The following is a 17,195-nucleotide window of genomic DNA, read 5'->3' as shown; positions in this document are numbered from 1 at the left end:
GTATATAGAGCAGACGGAGTACGCAAAACCAGCAGTGATTTATAATGCAATTTGGTTACGAAACTGAAAAATCAACCCCATATGCACAGCTTCAACATATACATAGGCCTATCACTTATCACCCCTGAAAGATGCAGTGCTCTCCGTCCAGCGGTTCTACACTCCTGACGCAGTGGACCGGCCTCGTTCCTTACCCATAAGGAGACTAAATTAGGATGACGCAATGGGATGCCCAGGGAGTCTAAGCGGTTCTGCGTTCCGGAGGAGTTGTCCACAAACGAAATGACCGAAGACCATCACACGGCGGTTTAGGTGGAGGTGAAATAATTGTTTTACAATTTGAGACAGCAACAATTAGCAGTGCGTCACGTGATGTACACTCGTAACAAAATGGCGAACGTACACCAAAAATTTTCTGGAATTACGCTTATTTTCTTCCTATTTATCGTCTCCTGCAATGAAATCAGCGCTGAAATTGCAGACCGGTTATCCAAAGAAACTATAGCAACTTTAGGCTTTGGCATGAGCCAAGATGTGCCTTTAAAATTACATAAAAGAGACTTGAAATCACAAGTGTTTTCTCGTTCAAAAAGATTTCGTCGTGATGATGCCAGCGACGCAAAATGCAAGGAAGAAAAGAGCACTTTTCAAGACGCCCTGAAATCTCACAAAGACGGTTTTCTGACTAACGTAAGTCTGGCTAATGTGGTCAAATAGCAGCCATTCGCCACTTTATAATCTTCAAGCAGAAATAAAAGGCCATTTTCCAGAAATGCTGGTACCACCTGACCTAGCCTCCTAGGGTCGGACCAACAAACCATCTTTACAATAGATCTTCACGGTAAAAGACGCCACCGTATCTGACAAAGGGTCTATGCCATGCATGATCTGGGCCTTACTTGATCGTTGCTGTCCCTACACCCTGTTGTGACCCTGTTTGCCAGTCACGCGTCACAATCACATACTGCAACACTCGTGACTTTGTCAGAGCCTATGTCTCAGTATGTGATGGGTAACATTTCGATTTCGTGATATTGTATCACCACTACTGGCTTTACCGCTTTATATCGATGACATTAATTCACATTAAACATGTAAAAAGTGGCGATATAACGCTCAATCGTCTCACGATGTGGCAATACAAATACAATATTGTGCAACGTTAGACAATTTGGACCAAGTTTGCAGGTTGATTAGTCATGTGTTTCACCTGGAAGAATGGGTCACATTGGCTTTATGGCAATGTCAGAAGTAAATTTATGGATTTTTCGTCAATGTACCCTACAGGCAGGAGAAGTCATTCTAATTTGTCTCCCACATTTGTGGTTTTACCAAGTTCAATTGACTTCATGAAGGTGAAATCTTAGTATTAGGATCTTGTGATCATTACCTTATAGTGCTTGGTTCTATGTTGACTGCACGCCCCAGAAAGTGAATTTCGCACCTAAACTGTGATCCTTTTTTATGTGGTTACATGTAGCAACCCTCTTTTTAAGTCAGGGAGATGAAGTCCATCACAGGCTGTAAATGTTGGATGTTGTTGTATATTTGCCACCAAGCATAAACTTTGAATTGCATTCAAACAATCAACGGACATTGAAGTAATGGAACTTGCCCGGCCACAGGATCATAATAGGCAATGTATCAGTGTCTGGTGATCAAATTTTAAACCATTTTACATAATCTGTAGGTCAAGTTGCAAACCCCAACAACACAACCGCAAACACACCTTCTGAAGGGGAGTTCTTGTTTCATGCAAGTGCCTTCAAAATGGAAACAAAACATTACTTTTGTTCTGTCACAGTACATGTGTCTATCATTTTATATGTGTACACATACTAATATCTTATTGCAAGCATGGCTAAATTAATATTTTTCCTTTGCAGTTCACCTTTGTAAATGAAACAAAGACCAGTTTATCTATTGTGTGGGGCATGGACAGTGCTGATGTGAGTATACTTAAATTCACCTATAATGGGGGGGGGGGGGGGGGTAGGGTAGGCTAGGGATTAAGAATTACAACTCTTCATTAACATTCAAATAAATAAATCTACATGACCTGGCTCTTTGCACACTTAGTGGGTATCTTGTTAAGGAGCTTTCTTTATAAAACATGCACAACTTGGATGTGGAAATGTCGCTAATCTTACATGTACAATGTACATGTAAGAAAATAACGATTTTCAAACTTCCTTGATGATTTCATTATGCATGTCAGTCATGTAATAATTCCAGCCATCTGGCTGCTTTATATAGATTTGATGATTCAACCTTGTCCCATGATTCACATTTCATTGTTGTGGTCATGTGATGAGCAATGAGCATATCATTATACATTTAGGCCATCAATTTAAGCAATGAGATGGTTCAGCAGGTCAATTTCTTTTTATCCATTATGTGGTGAAAACTTTATTTTGCACTGCAGTCATGAAGTACATGTACATGTACCCGTAAAATCAGGAAAATTGATCTCGATGATTAATTAAAACTAATACATAGACAGATTTTCTATGCACAACCTAGATTAGATACCTGTTTTGGCATGGTGTGTTATAGTCCCAATGGGAGTTAAGTCAACCTTCCTGATCAGATCATGCGTTCATTTCTTACCAAATCAATAAGCATCTCCACATGTAATTCTAAAATTTAGGACTTGGTTTGTTGCAGATCTGCAGGTATATGTAGATGAATACATACACTGGACAAAGTTGTCAATTGTCTGTCACCACACATAAGCCTATTAAATAGGCTTTTTGTATTGGCGTCCATCAATCTGCCTAATTTTGTCACAACACACAGTACTTCAAATAATAGGTAAAACTTGAAGTAGATGATATATGGAATAAGGGAAGATTATCTTAGTTGTAGCTGCATGTATTATGTTTGATTTGAGAGCAATAGAAAGAACAGTTATTACTGATACATTTGGGTATGTAGGCCTATGTGATGTGTTTTGCAGGAGAACTTTAGGCAGGTTTTGCAATCCCTTCAACAAACGATAAAGTACGAAAAAACAAAAAATAAAAAGACTGGCCACAGCCCTGAAAATTGTGCGTGTTGATATAGGCAGTGCCTAATATGCTGTGTATGAAAATTACTGATATCAGTATTTTTTCCCCAAGGTGTACATGTACTTGCACAGTGTACCTTGGCTTTTGTACTGTCAGTAGTGTCAGCCAGCTGGTGTTAAACATTCTCAATTAAATTACATGTACATGTAACATGCTCTGTATTTGATATTTGTTTCCAGAAAAGAATCATTATTGTGGTGGTGGCAGAAGAATTTCTTGGCATGTTGGCCAAGCCTTCATCAGTGTATATCAGGTGAGTGTACATGTAGGACTTTGTGATAGTATTTGTATCCCAATTTAAAAGTAATTTGGGTTATTTCAATTCTGACAGAATTATTGTGATTTAGTATTACGCCTACGGTACTCAGTGACATCAAACAGATTATAACATGGCAACTCAATCATAACTGGCACTTATTTGATTATGTGGTTATGTGGTTGGTTGGCTACATTTCAATATAAGAAATTATTTTCTTCAAATGTGCATTTTCTGGCAGACAAATAAAGAATTATTCTACATATATTGCAGCTGTGTTCATTCACCAAAAATCAATAGGCATTATTAGGTTAAACCATCTGTCATAATATAACAGATGGGTTTAAAACTTAAATCTAATATCATAGTGTATGGACACCGTTTCAAATGCATATTTGTACATATACCTTATTTTGAATCAAAAGATTACACAATATTGGATTTTTTCACTCTCTTGTGATATTCTTAACTGTATTGTTACAAAAGTATATGTGAAGGGCTGTGCGATTCTTGTTTTTAGTTATGGAGTATGTGCAGGCCAAATTACGCATTACTTCCAGCAGAACTTAAATCTTTTTCTTAATCTTTGTAAACCTTGTAATTCTTCAGTGACGATGATGGAGGCCACTTTGTAAACATCGACGACAGAGTCAAAGTTAACAAAGCCCCTGCTTACATCAAGAAGGGAAATGGTGTCCAAAAATCACCTAACAGTCAAAAAAAGGTATGAGATTTTAAAGATAATTTGATTACTTATGCAAATTTGTGCTGTAAGATGCATGACATATCATTGGAGGGAACCTTTGACTTTAATAAGACTACTGTGAACAATTTGAAAGTAAAGCTGAGTCTTTTATTACATATATTAATTATAAGTGCCAAGTGATGATCTATACTTGTTAGGGCTGATACTTTAGGTGGCTTTGCACTCTTTTTTTCCAGATCATTTTGGTTGGCCACGACCAGGCCTCAACAACTGCACTCTACATCACTGATGATGGTGGGCACAAGTTCAACATCTATACCGCCCCATTCCTCCTTGCAGATGCATTTGTTTGGCATCCAAAGAAAGATGAATGGTTGTTGGCTCGGGCTGCGGACTCCACTGTGAGTGTATTGAACAGGTTTGATAAATAGCTATATGGCTAAATGACGTTTTTTGGCAGGCATATTACTCCTGTGAGCTCTTCAGATAATAAAACGAAATTTCAACACCAGAGATCGGATTTATCGGAGGCATCAAAGGCAATTGCCTTTGATGCCCTCCCCTGTTGTGCCACTGATGCCTTCACCTGTTGCCACAATGCCCTTCAGATTCTTCCATCACAAAGGCAACTTTGTTTTCATTGATTCCCATTTAAAGTGTGCTCTTTTTCACCAAACTAACTGAAGGGCCCTTTTAAAAGCGAATTTCGAGGCCTGCAACCCCCACACATTTACATAGCCTGTGTTATGATGTCATCTTCTCATTTTTTTTCTAGAACCTCTATCTTTCAACTGACCTTGGAAGGACATGGAAACAGATTTCAACCAATGTTGTCAAGTTTAAATGGTAAGTCAGACCTGTGGCTTCAAGTTTGATGTTAAACTAAGTGCAGTCATGCAGAGGCTAATAATATGTTCATCAGTAATCTCCTCTCGTGCTTAAACTCTTACTTTGATTATTGGACGTTCATCTCAATGTCTTGACTGTTTCAGGGGTGTGAGTAATGATGACAAGGAACAGACTATCTTCCTGACTCGCGATCCTAGTGGTAAACCAGTCCATTGTAAGTGTTCATGTATTGTCTTCCTAAGACTGAGTGAATAACAGAATTTACCTCATTCCACATGAATGCCTCTTGTGGTGGATTGGCAAACTTTGCCAAGTTATGAGGTGAGCCTTTTGGTGATTGCAGCGTCATGACTGACGTGATGTCAGAAACATCAAAGGCTGGCTCGTAAGTCCGCCATTTTGTTGCTGAAACAGAGCACCACCACTTGGTGTGCCGATCAAGAAAGATGCAAATTTGTCTAACCTGATAAGTGCAGGTTGCTAGCAAGTACCATTCTGGTCTAATCCTGTCTAAGTCCTGTGGACTTCCTCGACGATTTTTTTTCCCGTCAAACGACTTGGGCTATTTCAAGGAATCCAAGGGTATGATTTAACCAAAAGTTTAGTCATGACTTAATTAATAACATCACAGATTTTTCATTGAGAACTTTATTAAATGATCATGTTGGTTTCTTTTACATTTCTTACCTCTTTTTCTCACACTGGCCATTATTCTTTTTTTAATGGCTGAGAAGACAGAATGATTTTAATGTTTATTTCTAATCCTTCTTGCCTATAGCACCGACTGATATCAAATTCTACCCCCTGTTCAAGACCACAAATAATGGTGAATCGTGGAAAATCATCAAGGAGAATGCCTACACATTCGGCAGCGAAGGCAAGTTCTTGTATGCTTCGATACAGAAGAAAGGGGTAAGCATCAAGAGCAGGATTTCATTTTTAGCCTGGAGGTTGGTGTGACTGAATGTTCCCAGCCTGCTACCACATGCTCAGAATTCGGAAAATAGCTCCAATGTTGGCGCACAAAGCTTGGGCATCTCTACAGAATTGTACATTTGATGTAATATCTGAGACGTGACCGAATATTCATGTATTGGAATTGATCCCTAAATTTGTCAATCAAATCGAAATTGACCCGTCCATGAAAACGCTCCTGACTTAATGGTGTTTTGGTTGTTTCAGACTCCACGAGAGCGGCTGATGGAAGTGTCCACAGATGGAGGTCAAACATGGAATGAGGCCCAGTTGCCCACAATCACACATGACAGGGTAGGTACCACAACAAAACTCTTGAATGACACAAATGTTACCATCAGATAGTGCTTGTTGGTTATTTCTTGTTGGGATGGTCAAACCTATACATGCATTCTCCTTCATGTAGCTCTATTGGCAGTAGAAATAATAAATAACATTGCAGTTTCTAGCACATAGTTTTATATGTCCAGTGACTCTAAATTTACCCTAAGTTTGATGTTATCTGTTGAATTTCAGGACACCTTCTTTGTCCAACTCTTATGATTGCAAGTGATTAAAATCCGTTTATATTCAGTGTTTGTCATCGTTAGTAGAGTTTGTATAGCCATAAGATTTTATGACCTTGCCTTGCGTATTTTTCAGTTTTACTCCATCTTAGACATGTCAGAGGATATGATCTTCATGCATGTGGATTCACCTGGAGGTAAGAATTATTTCAACTCTGTGAGCCAGACCTTCTGGCGAGTTTATATATTTTAACAGTTGAACCCAAATCGGCCCTTCCTATAATGTGTTTTAAGGTGAGAGTAAGTAATAATTTGATTCAGTCCCAGTAAGAATCATGTGACGGACTCCTATTCCCTTGCTGAAGATTGAGACACCACACCAATAACTCCCATTATTGCCCAACTGAAGTGGCACAGAACAAAAGCTGCTTGCAGATATCTATACTTTTACTTCTCTTATTCCAGACTCTGGTCACGGCACCCTGTACTCATCTGATTCAACTGGCATTGTTTTTGCCGAATCCCTGGACAAGCATCTGTATCCAAACTACCAAGATGTGACCGATTTCTACAAAGTGAAGTCACTGCGTGGTGTCTATCTTGCCAGTCAGATGGCCGACGATAAAAGCATCCATACTGTAATCACGTTCAATCGAGGTGCAGAGTGGAAGCCCGTACGTCGTCCTTCAGGAGCACCGTGCAAAGATGAATCAAAAGTAAGAATTTCTTCAACTCTTATAATGTCATGACATCTTCAGCTCTTAACATGACATTCTTTTTAAAATATCTTGGGTGTAGGACCTCTATCATATGATCATTGTGCTTAATAATAAGGTAACAGCATAACTGTGATTGCTTATAATTTTACACTTTTAGTGTTTGTGATGTTTTTATTCCAGGATATGGCTTCTCTCAGACTTGTATTATTGAAAAGGGTTCACCTAGCACCTCAAAACATAATTATTCTAACTTGATAATGTTACCTGCATGAACTGTCCCAGTTTCTAATGTGCTTTGGTAAATCTGCCAAGCTATTCTTCAAACTTTCTAACTTTACCTCCCTGAAATGATTCTAATGGTGAGTGAGGTAGCTGAGGCTGTGATCAGGACCATGTTTGCTCTCTTGTTTTAATCTGCTTCATTCTAATTTCGTGCTTTTTTCTCCCTTTCTAACATTGGTAGTCTGGGGTTTGTATTAATCTACTTCACTATATTATGTACCCACCTGCACTATTGAAACCACCAAACTTTTGCAAGCATTTTATTTTTCCAGATTTGTGGATAGTCTTGATTTGGGAAAATAAAAAACGCAAAAACCTGAGTCGTAGCCATGACAAGATGGTGATTGTGATTGCAATCAGTCCTCGTGTTGTCATGGCTTTGTTGCATGTCGCAGCGACTAAACCTGCTTGTTTGCACAGCGCTTTATTGTATCCACATTCCCTGCATTTCTTTGTCAGTACGTGTAATACATGTTACTTAGCTTTTGGCATCTGGCCTTGGGTTACTGCCATTCATATCCAGTGCTTTCAAGCTGCCATTCGGTTGACTGCAAACTTCAGACATTTAAAAACAAAATAGATGCATGTTAGAATATTCGTAACAAAGGTCTGTATATATTTGAGAGTGTTTTATGCATCATTGCACAGTCACTCCTTTGCATGTTAGATATAACTGTACCGAGGCATTGATTGTATCATCTTACCAATACATAATTGTACTGGTTTCCAATATAGCATTACTTCCTAATGTACACAATTGTGGTATGACTGGGGTAAATCTTACTGATTGGTCTGTTGTTTGGAACACTGCTTTGTAGGTAGAAAATGAATAGTTTATAATGCTATCATGCAATGTCACCAGACTGAAAGTTATTTGTTCAGCATGTTCCATGTATCTAAAAGTGTAATAATTATTTGTGAAATAGAGTAGAAGAAATGTTGAAAAAAATGTTTTCTGGGATTTGTTGCATGGGTGTTGTATGTTTGCTTTGCTCGACTGCTTCTAATTTCTTTACGATGCTGAAAAAATGATTGTCTTTCTTAAGATGTATTTTTCCTCTTGTAGCCCTGCTTCCTGCATATCCACAACATGTACAGTTTGTCTCGAGGTATACAATCTCAGCCTCCATTGTCGACTCCGGAAGCTACTGGCATCATAATGGTTCATGGTGAGTGTAACCTCCCATATGATTTATTACTCAGAATATCGGCTGTGAATGTGATGGCAACTATCAAATGCCTTTTGGACGATGTCATGGCAACTATGTAATGTCCAGTGCACAGCATGGTGGTAACTACTTATTGCCTATCGCGGAAGGCCATTTAGCTCTGAAACTGTTAAACTCAATCCCTTCTACATGCAACCACTGTAAGGTGTTGTGTCTAGTTTTCTTTGTTAAATACAACATAACTTTTGAATCTGTTTCTCCCTTCAAACTGATGTTGCCAGTTGACAAGAAATCTGCACAATCACAAAATTTGGTCTGTGAAAGAATCTTGGTTTTCTTTCCTCTAGGCCATGTTGCTGATGCTCTCCAAACGACACCTCCTGATGTTTACGTCTCAAGTAATGGCGGATATGACTTCATCAAGGTGGGCTTTAATTCATCTGTTGCCTTTTCACTCAAGGGAGATAGAGGCATAGGGGTTAGAGCCCAAATTCATAATCAGGATGTTGCGGCTTCGATTCTCTGAAGGGCGATCTCTGTGTAATCTATGCCACCATGAGCAAAACTCTTTTCCCATCCTGCTTTTTGAGACCCAAGAGTATAAAAGTATACCAGACTTGACTGGAAAGTCAACCTTGGATGGACCAGCATCCCATTCAGGGATACACTGTCAGATCGCTGACCGGGCTGCTTGGGGGCGGTGGTCCAGTTACTTAACTACATAGGTCATCGGGTAAATTATATAACTAAATGCTTTAAATTTCCATATTCTTAACATTTATTTTACTCTTGTTTACAGTCTCTTGACGGACCCCACCACTACCAGATTGCAGACCAAGGTGGTCTCCTAGTGGCTGTCCCCTCCAGCACCAGAACACCACAGATCATCAAATTCTCCACAGACGAAGGACGCTGCTGGCACGAGTATAAATTCACAGACAAGGAACTCATATTTACTGGCTTGTTAACTGAACCTGGAAACAAGGCTATGCATATTGGACTCTGGGGTTTTGGTGTTGCTGACAGAAAATGGAGAGTCACTATCATCAACTTCCAAAATGTTATCAGCAAACCTTGTAAGTACCACATTGTATTGATTTATCCAAGTTTCTTTTTTTCTGCGCTTGATTTAGGTCATCTCAAACTCTCAATTATGTGGAATTTGCTTAAATGGCAGTTGCTGCAAATTCATCTGGTGACTCTGTCACTTCTTTCTGGCTCCACCTGTTGTGTGACTGTAGAGAAACTGCGGACAACCCTGCAGTGTGTGTTCTGTAGTTGATACCTCACTTCAAATTAATGAAAAATGTGCAGTCATTGTTCCATTATCCATATGGGCCTCCCCTTTCAGTATTCCAGAAACGTAACCAAGGCCCTATAGCTTTGCCTCATTCTGTATTCACAGTACTCTTTTTACTGCCTAAGCATTGGCTCACCTTCTACATTATTAAGGAATTGGCCAGTGCAAGCACAACTTGATTCAATAGTTCTCTCAAGCAGTAATACGTTGTATTTCAGGCTCATCGGGTGACTATGAGACGTGGCAAGCACACAGTGAGATGCTTCATGGCTCTGACCCCAACGACAAGGGATGCCTACTGGGTGTAAAGGAGACATTCCAAAGGCTCAAGAAGGATTCTTGGTGAGAGATTGTACAGCTGATTATAGAATATTTTAATATCTGTTGGCTTATACCCAATCAGTACAGTGAAATGAGAATTTTACATCCTCGCTTATGTCTGCCTGGAGTTGTGTGCCTTTTGGTAATTATTGTGTGGAATCTGCATATTTTGATACTATGCTCCATCAGTGGTTTGTGACTCAATATATTAACTGTCATTTTACCACTGCTGATGAATCGACATGGTACCATACGTCTATATCTGTGCATAAATGTTGATGTTGACCATGCGTTCTGTGATTTGAATCACAGTTAGCCAACTTGAATGATATAAAATATCAATTTGAATTATATAAATAAAGTTGTTGTTCTTTTCCAGGTGTTTTAAAGGACGAGATTGGAAGCCTCAGGTCAGCAAGGAGACATGTACATGCACAAAGGATGACTATGAATGGTGAGCGTCAATCAATCATTTATTCTTGAATTCATCCTGCAGCTATAGCCAGATCTTTTGAGGAATCATTCAGCAAAGCGCCTTTGTTTATAAGTGATGACTTGAAAGATTCAACATCTGATCATCTTCTTTTCGTATTTCCATTGCAGCGATTATGGTTACTGGCGACCTATCAACAAGTTAGAATGCACGAGAAATAAAAATGTTACGCAAGAAGTTATCTGTCTCCATGGGAAAGAGGAGAAGCTAATCACACAAGGGTAAGAAAATACAAATGTATATAAAAATGGCTCCCTATAATGGGTTATTCATCTTGATGTAAATGCAGGGCTGCCTACTTGTAGACTTTTGAGTTTTTGTACACCGCTTTTGAGTGATTCTAAAACAATTCAATTCAATTTCAGGTACAGAAAAATCCCTGGTGACATCTGTACCGATGGGTTTGAACCAAAGGCTGATAAACAACAGGATCTTTTTAAAAAATGTTCAGAGGGAGAGAAGTTTATCAACCCTGAATCTAATGCCAAGGCTGGAGTAAGTTGATCGTTTGGGGTTAACTTTGGGGAATGTTGATATTCGCCTTGAACCCTTTTGCGTCGAGCTGCATTGAAGTAACAATGGTTGTAAGTTTATGAAGTCATGTAAATAATTGTACTTAATTTTATGTCGACGAATGTCTAAGTCACTGGGATTGACTGATGCTGCACATCAAAGTGCAGGGAACACACAACTGACCTACTAGAGCATATGCAGAAGTTGGGGTGCTGACGACCCAGGCAAAGATCATTTCCAGGCAAGAATAACACCAGGTGTAAAAAAAAGACTTGTCATAAATGTTATTGAAGTTTCTATAATTGACATTATTCTTTTCCAGGCTTCACCAAAATCTGGCGGCTCAGCTGGTCTTGTTGCTGGTGTCGTCGTCATTGTCTTAGTTCTCGTCCTCTTGATGACAGGATTCTTTGTAAGAAAGTGCTATCTGCTGAGAAAAACGTAAGTAGCGCAGAGGATAATGTGAAATGCGAGAATCTCCCAGGGTTCCATCTGGTATCTGGTTTCCTTCTTCATTTCAAGTTGAGTACCACAGAGGATAAGATGTCAAGCATGAATCACTCTTGACGGCGTATGTTTCTGCTCAGTGGTTTCCTCCTACATTTCACTTTGATGATTAAAAAATCTCCCAATGATATCAGTTGAGCAAATCTTCTAATTGACATCTTTGTTATTTGTTCTGCTTTTCTTTCAGAAATGTAACATATAAATATTCCATGCTTCATCAAAACGAAGAGTACGATTATGACAACGATTTTGAGAATGCACTCTCAACATCGCATTCTTTATATCAAGATTCTGAGGAAGAGGTAAGACACAGCGAAGCATAAATATATTTTCTTGCTCTGTTTCCTACGGAAAACCGAATACCGCTTCAACTGGACGACAGAGGTCGCCTCATTAATTGCTGAGTTGCTGTAATCAAAGAGCATAGCTTCATTCACATAAGTCTAGTTGAATAACACTTTCCCATTTTGTTAAGACCGTGTTATCCCCTAAGAGCAGAAATGTTGGTTTCTGCTCATAGTGTCATATTTTGTTCAATGATCAATGTTATTTTAGGTGATGGCCAATTTTGGACTACCACCACCCCATTCCCAGGTATACCATTTTATAGAAGATGCACGGAATTTACCATAACAAACCACATTTTCATGCTTTTCTGTAAATTTTAACAAAAAATCATGATTCTGTTTAAACTTACTACAATAACTCTAACCAGCTGGCATTTCTGTCCATCTTGATGCGTTGATTGCAAGTCATGGCTATAGAACATCACAGCAATGCCATTGTTGTTGAAGCTGTTTCAGCTTACTATAATCAGTCTGGATTAGTAATACTTTAACCAGCTGTTCCTTGATATGATATTATAGGCTTTGGGGATGACCAGTCACACCCAGGTATGACAGAACACTTGGGCTGTTGGGAATATAATGAGATGAAGTGTTCCTAGTGAATCCAATTAACTCTTTCATGTGAAAATTCTCCCTACTAAAACTAATAGCCGATACCCGTTTGTTATAAAGCGTTTCAGCTTATAACAGTATGTTGACACCTTGATCTATGTACTTAAATCAACATGTCAATTTGATGACAAGTTGGGTTTCACAGTGAATCTTGTAAAAATATGGCGATCATAGTCTTTTAATGAGAGACTACTGATAATGACTCACAAATGGAATACTTCAACTCAAATATTTGTTTGGTGAAGGTAGAATTTCTCTGGTTGAAGTTTCACTTTCCAACTTTGTTTAACATCCACAAATATGGACTCTTTTAGAATCGAACTTTTTCATAACCATTCAATCCTGTAGTTTCTCTTCAAACGCGTGTGCATGCTCATCTTTTGGTGGTGGAAGTTTGGAAGAGTGATGAGAATGTAGGCATGTTTAATCATCGAGTTCAGTATTTCAACACAAGGTGTCACTGAAAGCCAGGACACAGAGTTGAAATAGCACCTGTCAGATGCCATATTGGTCCCTAAAAATTATCTTGCGTTTGCTTTTCATGACTTATAGTTTCCCATGCCATAGCTACAACAATTGTTTTGATTTGAGTTTTCGTTCATTGTTTTGCCAGTAGATTTCATGACTTGCTTTGTAGTTCAGTTTGTTTTGAGCTTTACTCATGAGGGAAATATGTTACCCTCAATCAAATTTGTTCTGAATTACTACCTTTAACGGAAGACGTGGGTGCCTTATTAATATTGGTCTCAAGGTGACTAGCATGCACAGTGAGAGAACTGTGTCCAGTTTGGCTCAGTGATCAGAATATTCCTCGCACGAGAGCAAATAGCGCCAAAGTGCTCTAAGATTGGAGAGCCCCCTATTTTGCGATTTATCATTTCAGTACTGGTCGGGCTATAAAAATGATACGGAGGGTTACAATAATCTCTTCAAGAATCTAAGTTAATCATGTATAATGGCATCTTCTTCTCTTCAGGAGGTTGACAATTCCTCTCAGTCCAAATTAGCCAATGGCCGCCCCAAGATCCCACGACCAGTCGCTAACGGAAAGCCGAAGGTCCAGTCATACCATGATGATTCAGATGATGTAAGTTTGTCACCTTGTGCAAGCCACTTTTAAGATTATAGTATCTCTCAGTGATAGTTTCCATGTTACCAAGTACAAGATATTTTCCAGAAATAATGTGAAAATGTTGCCCCCTAAATTCAGTTGACCCCAAGTATTGTGGCACTGAAGAGACATTCATTTGAGTGAACACGGATGGAGAGAGAGAACTGGAGGAGGACTTTAGACCTCCATTACAGCCAGGTGTACTCCAAGTCGCTTTACTTCCAATATCTCAACATTTTCATTTTTTTATTTCTAGGATATGCTAGAGTGAGGGCAGATGACACACACACTTCGTTCGGATAATAGAGACATTCCATACTGGTTCTGGCCAGTGAATACCAGACTATTCAAAGATGCTCCATGTTATATAAGATGATTCTAAGTTAATCGGATAAAGATTGTACCATCAATATTCAACAGCACGTACACAGAGAGATACTTGTTGAGTTCTCAGAAGCGTAATTCTATACATTTGTTTCCTAACGACGGACTGGAGACTTTATAGGAACTCTGTTGACAGTCCTTCTTTGAAAAAATGGCCAGTGTTCTTAATTTTTTTTAACCAAATTTTTTTGAAGAGGTGAAATTACCTATTTAAAAAAAGGATTGTTCATATTTAGTTCTTCTTGTTTAGAAGTACCTACAGTACATGTATGGGTGTCTTGACAAGGTTAAACATAGTAAAATGGAGGGAATATGTAAATATAAAATACATCATGCATTGATGGGTTAAAAATCTTACTGAAAAGTGACAAAATTATCAACCTCGAGGATTTTTCACAAAGAATTTATTACAGATTGTAAGTTATTGGATGTAAAATCATATAAACTGGTATTTTTCTGTGACAATTACGGATGTAAATATAGAACGCTTTGATGGGGCTGCCATAAACTGGATTAATCCTAGATGTAGCAGGCAGTCTAAAGTGTTTTTTTAATTGATGATAACATTATGAGTGTGTCTTACCTGGATGGAAAAGAAAAGTTTTTGGTTTGTTTTTGCCTGAGATAACATTTTTTGCTCAGACATAGTTTCACTTTACTCCTCTTCATGAAAAAATGGCACTTGATTTTTGGTGATTATTCACAGAAATTAAGATATTCAAACAGAATGTCATATTTCATCTGAAACTTCAATGTCCAAAGTATCTTAAAATACTTACCTGTAGTTTGCCAGAATCGGACAAAGCATGACCAAGAATGGGTCACATCATTTGCTGGTTTAGGCTAGCTTGCACGCAGTGCCATTTTTTTCATAAAATGGAGTATAGGTGACTACATTTGATATGTGAGGAATTTGTTTTGCGTTTGGTTGTGATGTACACTATCTCTTGCTACAATTTCATGTTGAAAAATTAGCCCCAGATCTTGCTGCAATAATATGTTTAGCTTTTTGTAGGCAGTCGCAGCAATTCTGAAGTATTCTAAACCTCTTCATTTTATGCAGGCCCTAATCTTTTTGTGAGAGGGGTTACAATAACGAACTTTCAGGGGGTAAAACTGTTGAACCTAATAATTTTGTTATTGGAAAATGCACCCTTTGCATCACTTGATGGAAGCAAAGACTGAAAAGGATGTTTTCATAAAAAATTAAGGAGTTTATAGTAGTCAAGATTGCAATTATTAGGTAAAACTTTCTAAGCAGAGCTTTTATCATCAATCGGAAGTCTATGTCAGTGGACATTGGAACGACATGATTCTTGTAATAAGCTTAAGCTTTGGAATTGGGAGTCTACTTGCTTTGATATTGGCCTAAAAGCTCACAGACTGATTCTGTTCTGGTGTAGGTGATAAACCTTGAAATGCGATTTCATTCTGTTGAGAGTTCTTTCAGTCTAGGAGAACTTTCAGTCCATTCTTTTTGCTATTCATTGTTTGCTACTCATTTAGTATTCATGCTCCAACAAATTTGAAACTCGCATAATTACAAAATACAACAGCTACTATAAATATTATGCAAAAAATGTTGTTTGTTCACTCGGGCAGTGCTCCCTTGGAGCATTCATACTGCATGATATTCCAGTTAGTACGTGTACTCTTCATACCTTTAATCAATTTCATGCAAATAATGTAAATAAAATGTAAATAACTCTTGTGTAGGTGGGAAAGGTGAACTAACTGTTATTAAGGAAATATTTTTTTTCATAATTTATGTAATTATTTCTTTGGAGGATGTTGAGTGAATGTTCAGGAGGTTCATCATTTTGGCAAATTCTGTACGACATCGAAGAAGGTCAGAAGAATAGAATGCCAGTTTGTTACCTCTGCTTTTTACCAGGCTGGTCGTCCTCTGTTTTTGTCGCCCTAGAGATGCGCACTGAGGCTAGGTAGCTAACTTTGACTTGGGTTCCCTGCACCTTTCTGATGTCATTGATTAACCAGCTACCTCTGTTAGGGATGTGACATGGTTCCTGACCTGGTGTCTCTCCTGACGTGATTCCAACATTACGTTACGTCTTGAAAAACATCCATCTATGGTCATCTCGGATGTGTACCGGTATTCATTGCAAAGAAATGACCCGGTATGGCCAATCAAGTAACCAGCTTCACCTATGACTGACAAAAAGAACCTTGCCTACATTCATTCAGCACGTTCAAGAATTTTTTATGTAGTTTTGAGCAAAATTGCTGCTGTGTTGGAGCCTGTTGCAGACAATGTGTGGAAATGATTTGTTGGGTTTGGCACTGCTTTTATCAGGGTGGACAAGCATGTCCGAGCTTTATTGATGAACTAGACCATGCTTTCCTCGAGATTGTGTTTTCTGGCATGTTTGTAATTGTATGGATGTATGGATCTGGTTTTCTGGACCTAAGTCTCCACAAGCTTATGAACAAAACCCAGGACCATTCACATTCCTTATTTTCTACATTGACCATATAGATTATCCTAGTCAGATGAACCAGTCAGCTGTGATATTGAAGTTTTATGACATTATAAAATGTCGTAAATAGAGAACCCAATAAGTAATATATATACATTGTACATGTAAAAGCCAAAGCTATTAAAAAAAGTGAATGGTCACCAAATATTTATGCGCTTATGCTTCATATAAGAGACAAATGTGTCGAATTGACATAAACCCGCTGATTTATTGACAGGTGAATGATATATAAACCCACATTTTACCTCGTGGTTGTTATCTATCAAAAATGGGTTTTCTGATTCAAGACAACATTCTCAAGATACTTGAAAATAGACATGACATTCAGATCCTTCTAAAATATGGTATGTTTTAAATTCAAAGTTCTAAATTAGGTTTGTTCCAATTGAAAATTTATTGTGATTTGATAAGTATGGTATGGTTCTCCAGAGATTAGGTTCGCTCTCAGAAGTTGCAATGTAGTCTATGTTGGTCTGTGGCTGATTTTGCTATTGAAAAAAAATAAAGTTTATAAAGTAAATATTGCATTGCCCCTCGTCTTTATGGGAGAAACCATTACCATCCTCCAAGATCCAG

General features: G+C 38.3%; 1 protein-coding gene across 4 annotated transcripts; it reads left to right on the top strand.

Annotated features, from left to right (window-relative positions):
• The first annotated feature begins 366 nt into the window (after nt 1-366).
• On the top strand, nt 367-17,139 carry LOC135490642 (sortilin-like). Of its 4 annotated transcripts, XM_064775937.1 has the most exons (24): nt 367-690; nt 1,887-1,949; nt 3,251-3,324; nt 3,937-4,051; nt 4,270-4,434; nt 4,809-4,879; nt 5,026-5,096; nt 5,661-5,794; nt 6,065-6,151; nt 6,500-6,560; nt 6,829-7,079; nt 8,431-8,533; nt 8,881-8,957; nt 9,333-9,609; nt 10,052-10,175; nt 10,534-10,608; nt 10,758-10,868; nt 11,013-11,142; nt 11,483-11,601; nt 11,855-11,969; nt 12,223-12,261; nt 12,534-12,560; nt 13,603-13,713; nt 13,994-17,139. In XM_064775937.1, the coding sequence occupies exons 1-24, from the start codon at nt 373-375 to the stop codon at nt 14,006-14,008; spliced, it is 2,733 nt and encodes a 910-aa protein (XP_064632007.1). In that variant the 5' UTR covers nt 367-372; the 3' UTR covers nt 14,009-17,139. The 4 variants fall into 4 exon arrangements, with proteins under 4 accessions (XP_064632007.1, XP_064632009.1, XP_064632008.1 ...); XM_064775939.1 differs by lacking the exon at nt 12,223-12,261; XM_064775938.1 differs by lacking the exon at nt 12,534-12,560.
• Nucleotides 17,140-17,195: the final 56 nt, after the last annotated feature.

This window comes from Lineus longissimus, chromosome 7 (genome assembly GCF_910592395.1).
Source record: "Lineus longissimus chromosome 7, tnLinLong1.2, whole genome shotgun sequence".
Classification (NCBI taxonomy): domain Eukaryota; kingdom Metazoa; phylum Nemertea; class Pilidiophora; order Heteronemertea; family Lineidae; genus Lineus; species Lineus longissimus.
The sequence above is the reverse complement of the archived record's forward strand: the minus strand, read 5'-3'. Positions and strand labels throughout refer to the sequence as shown.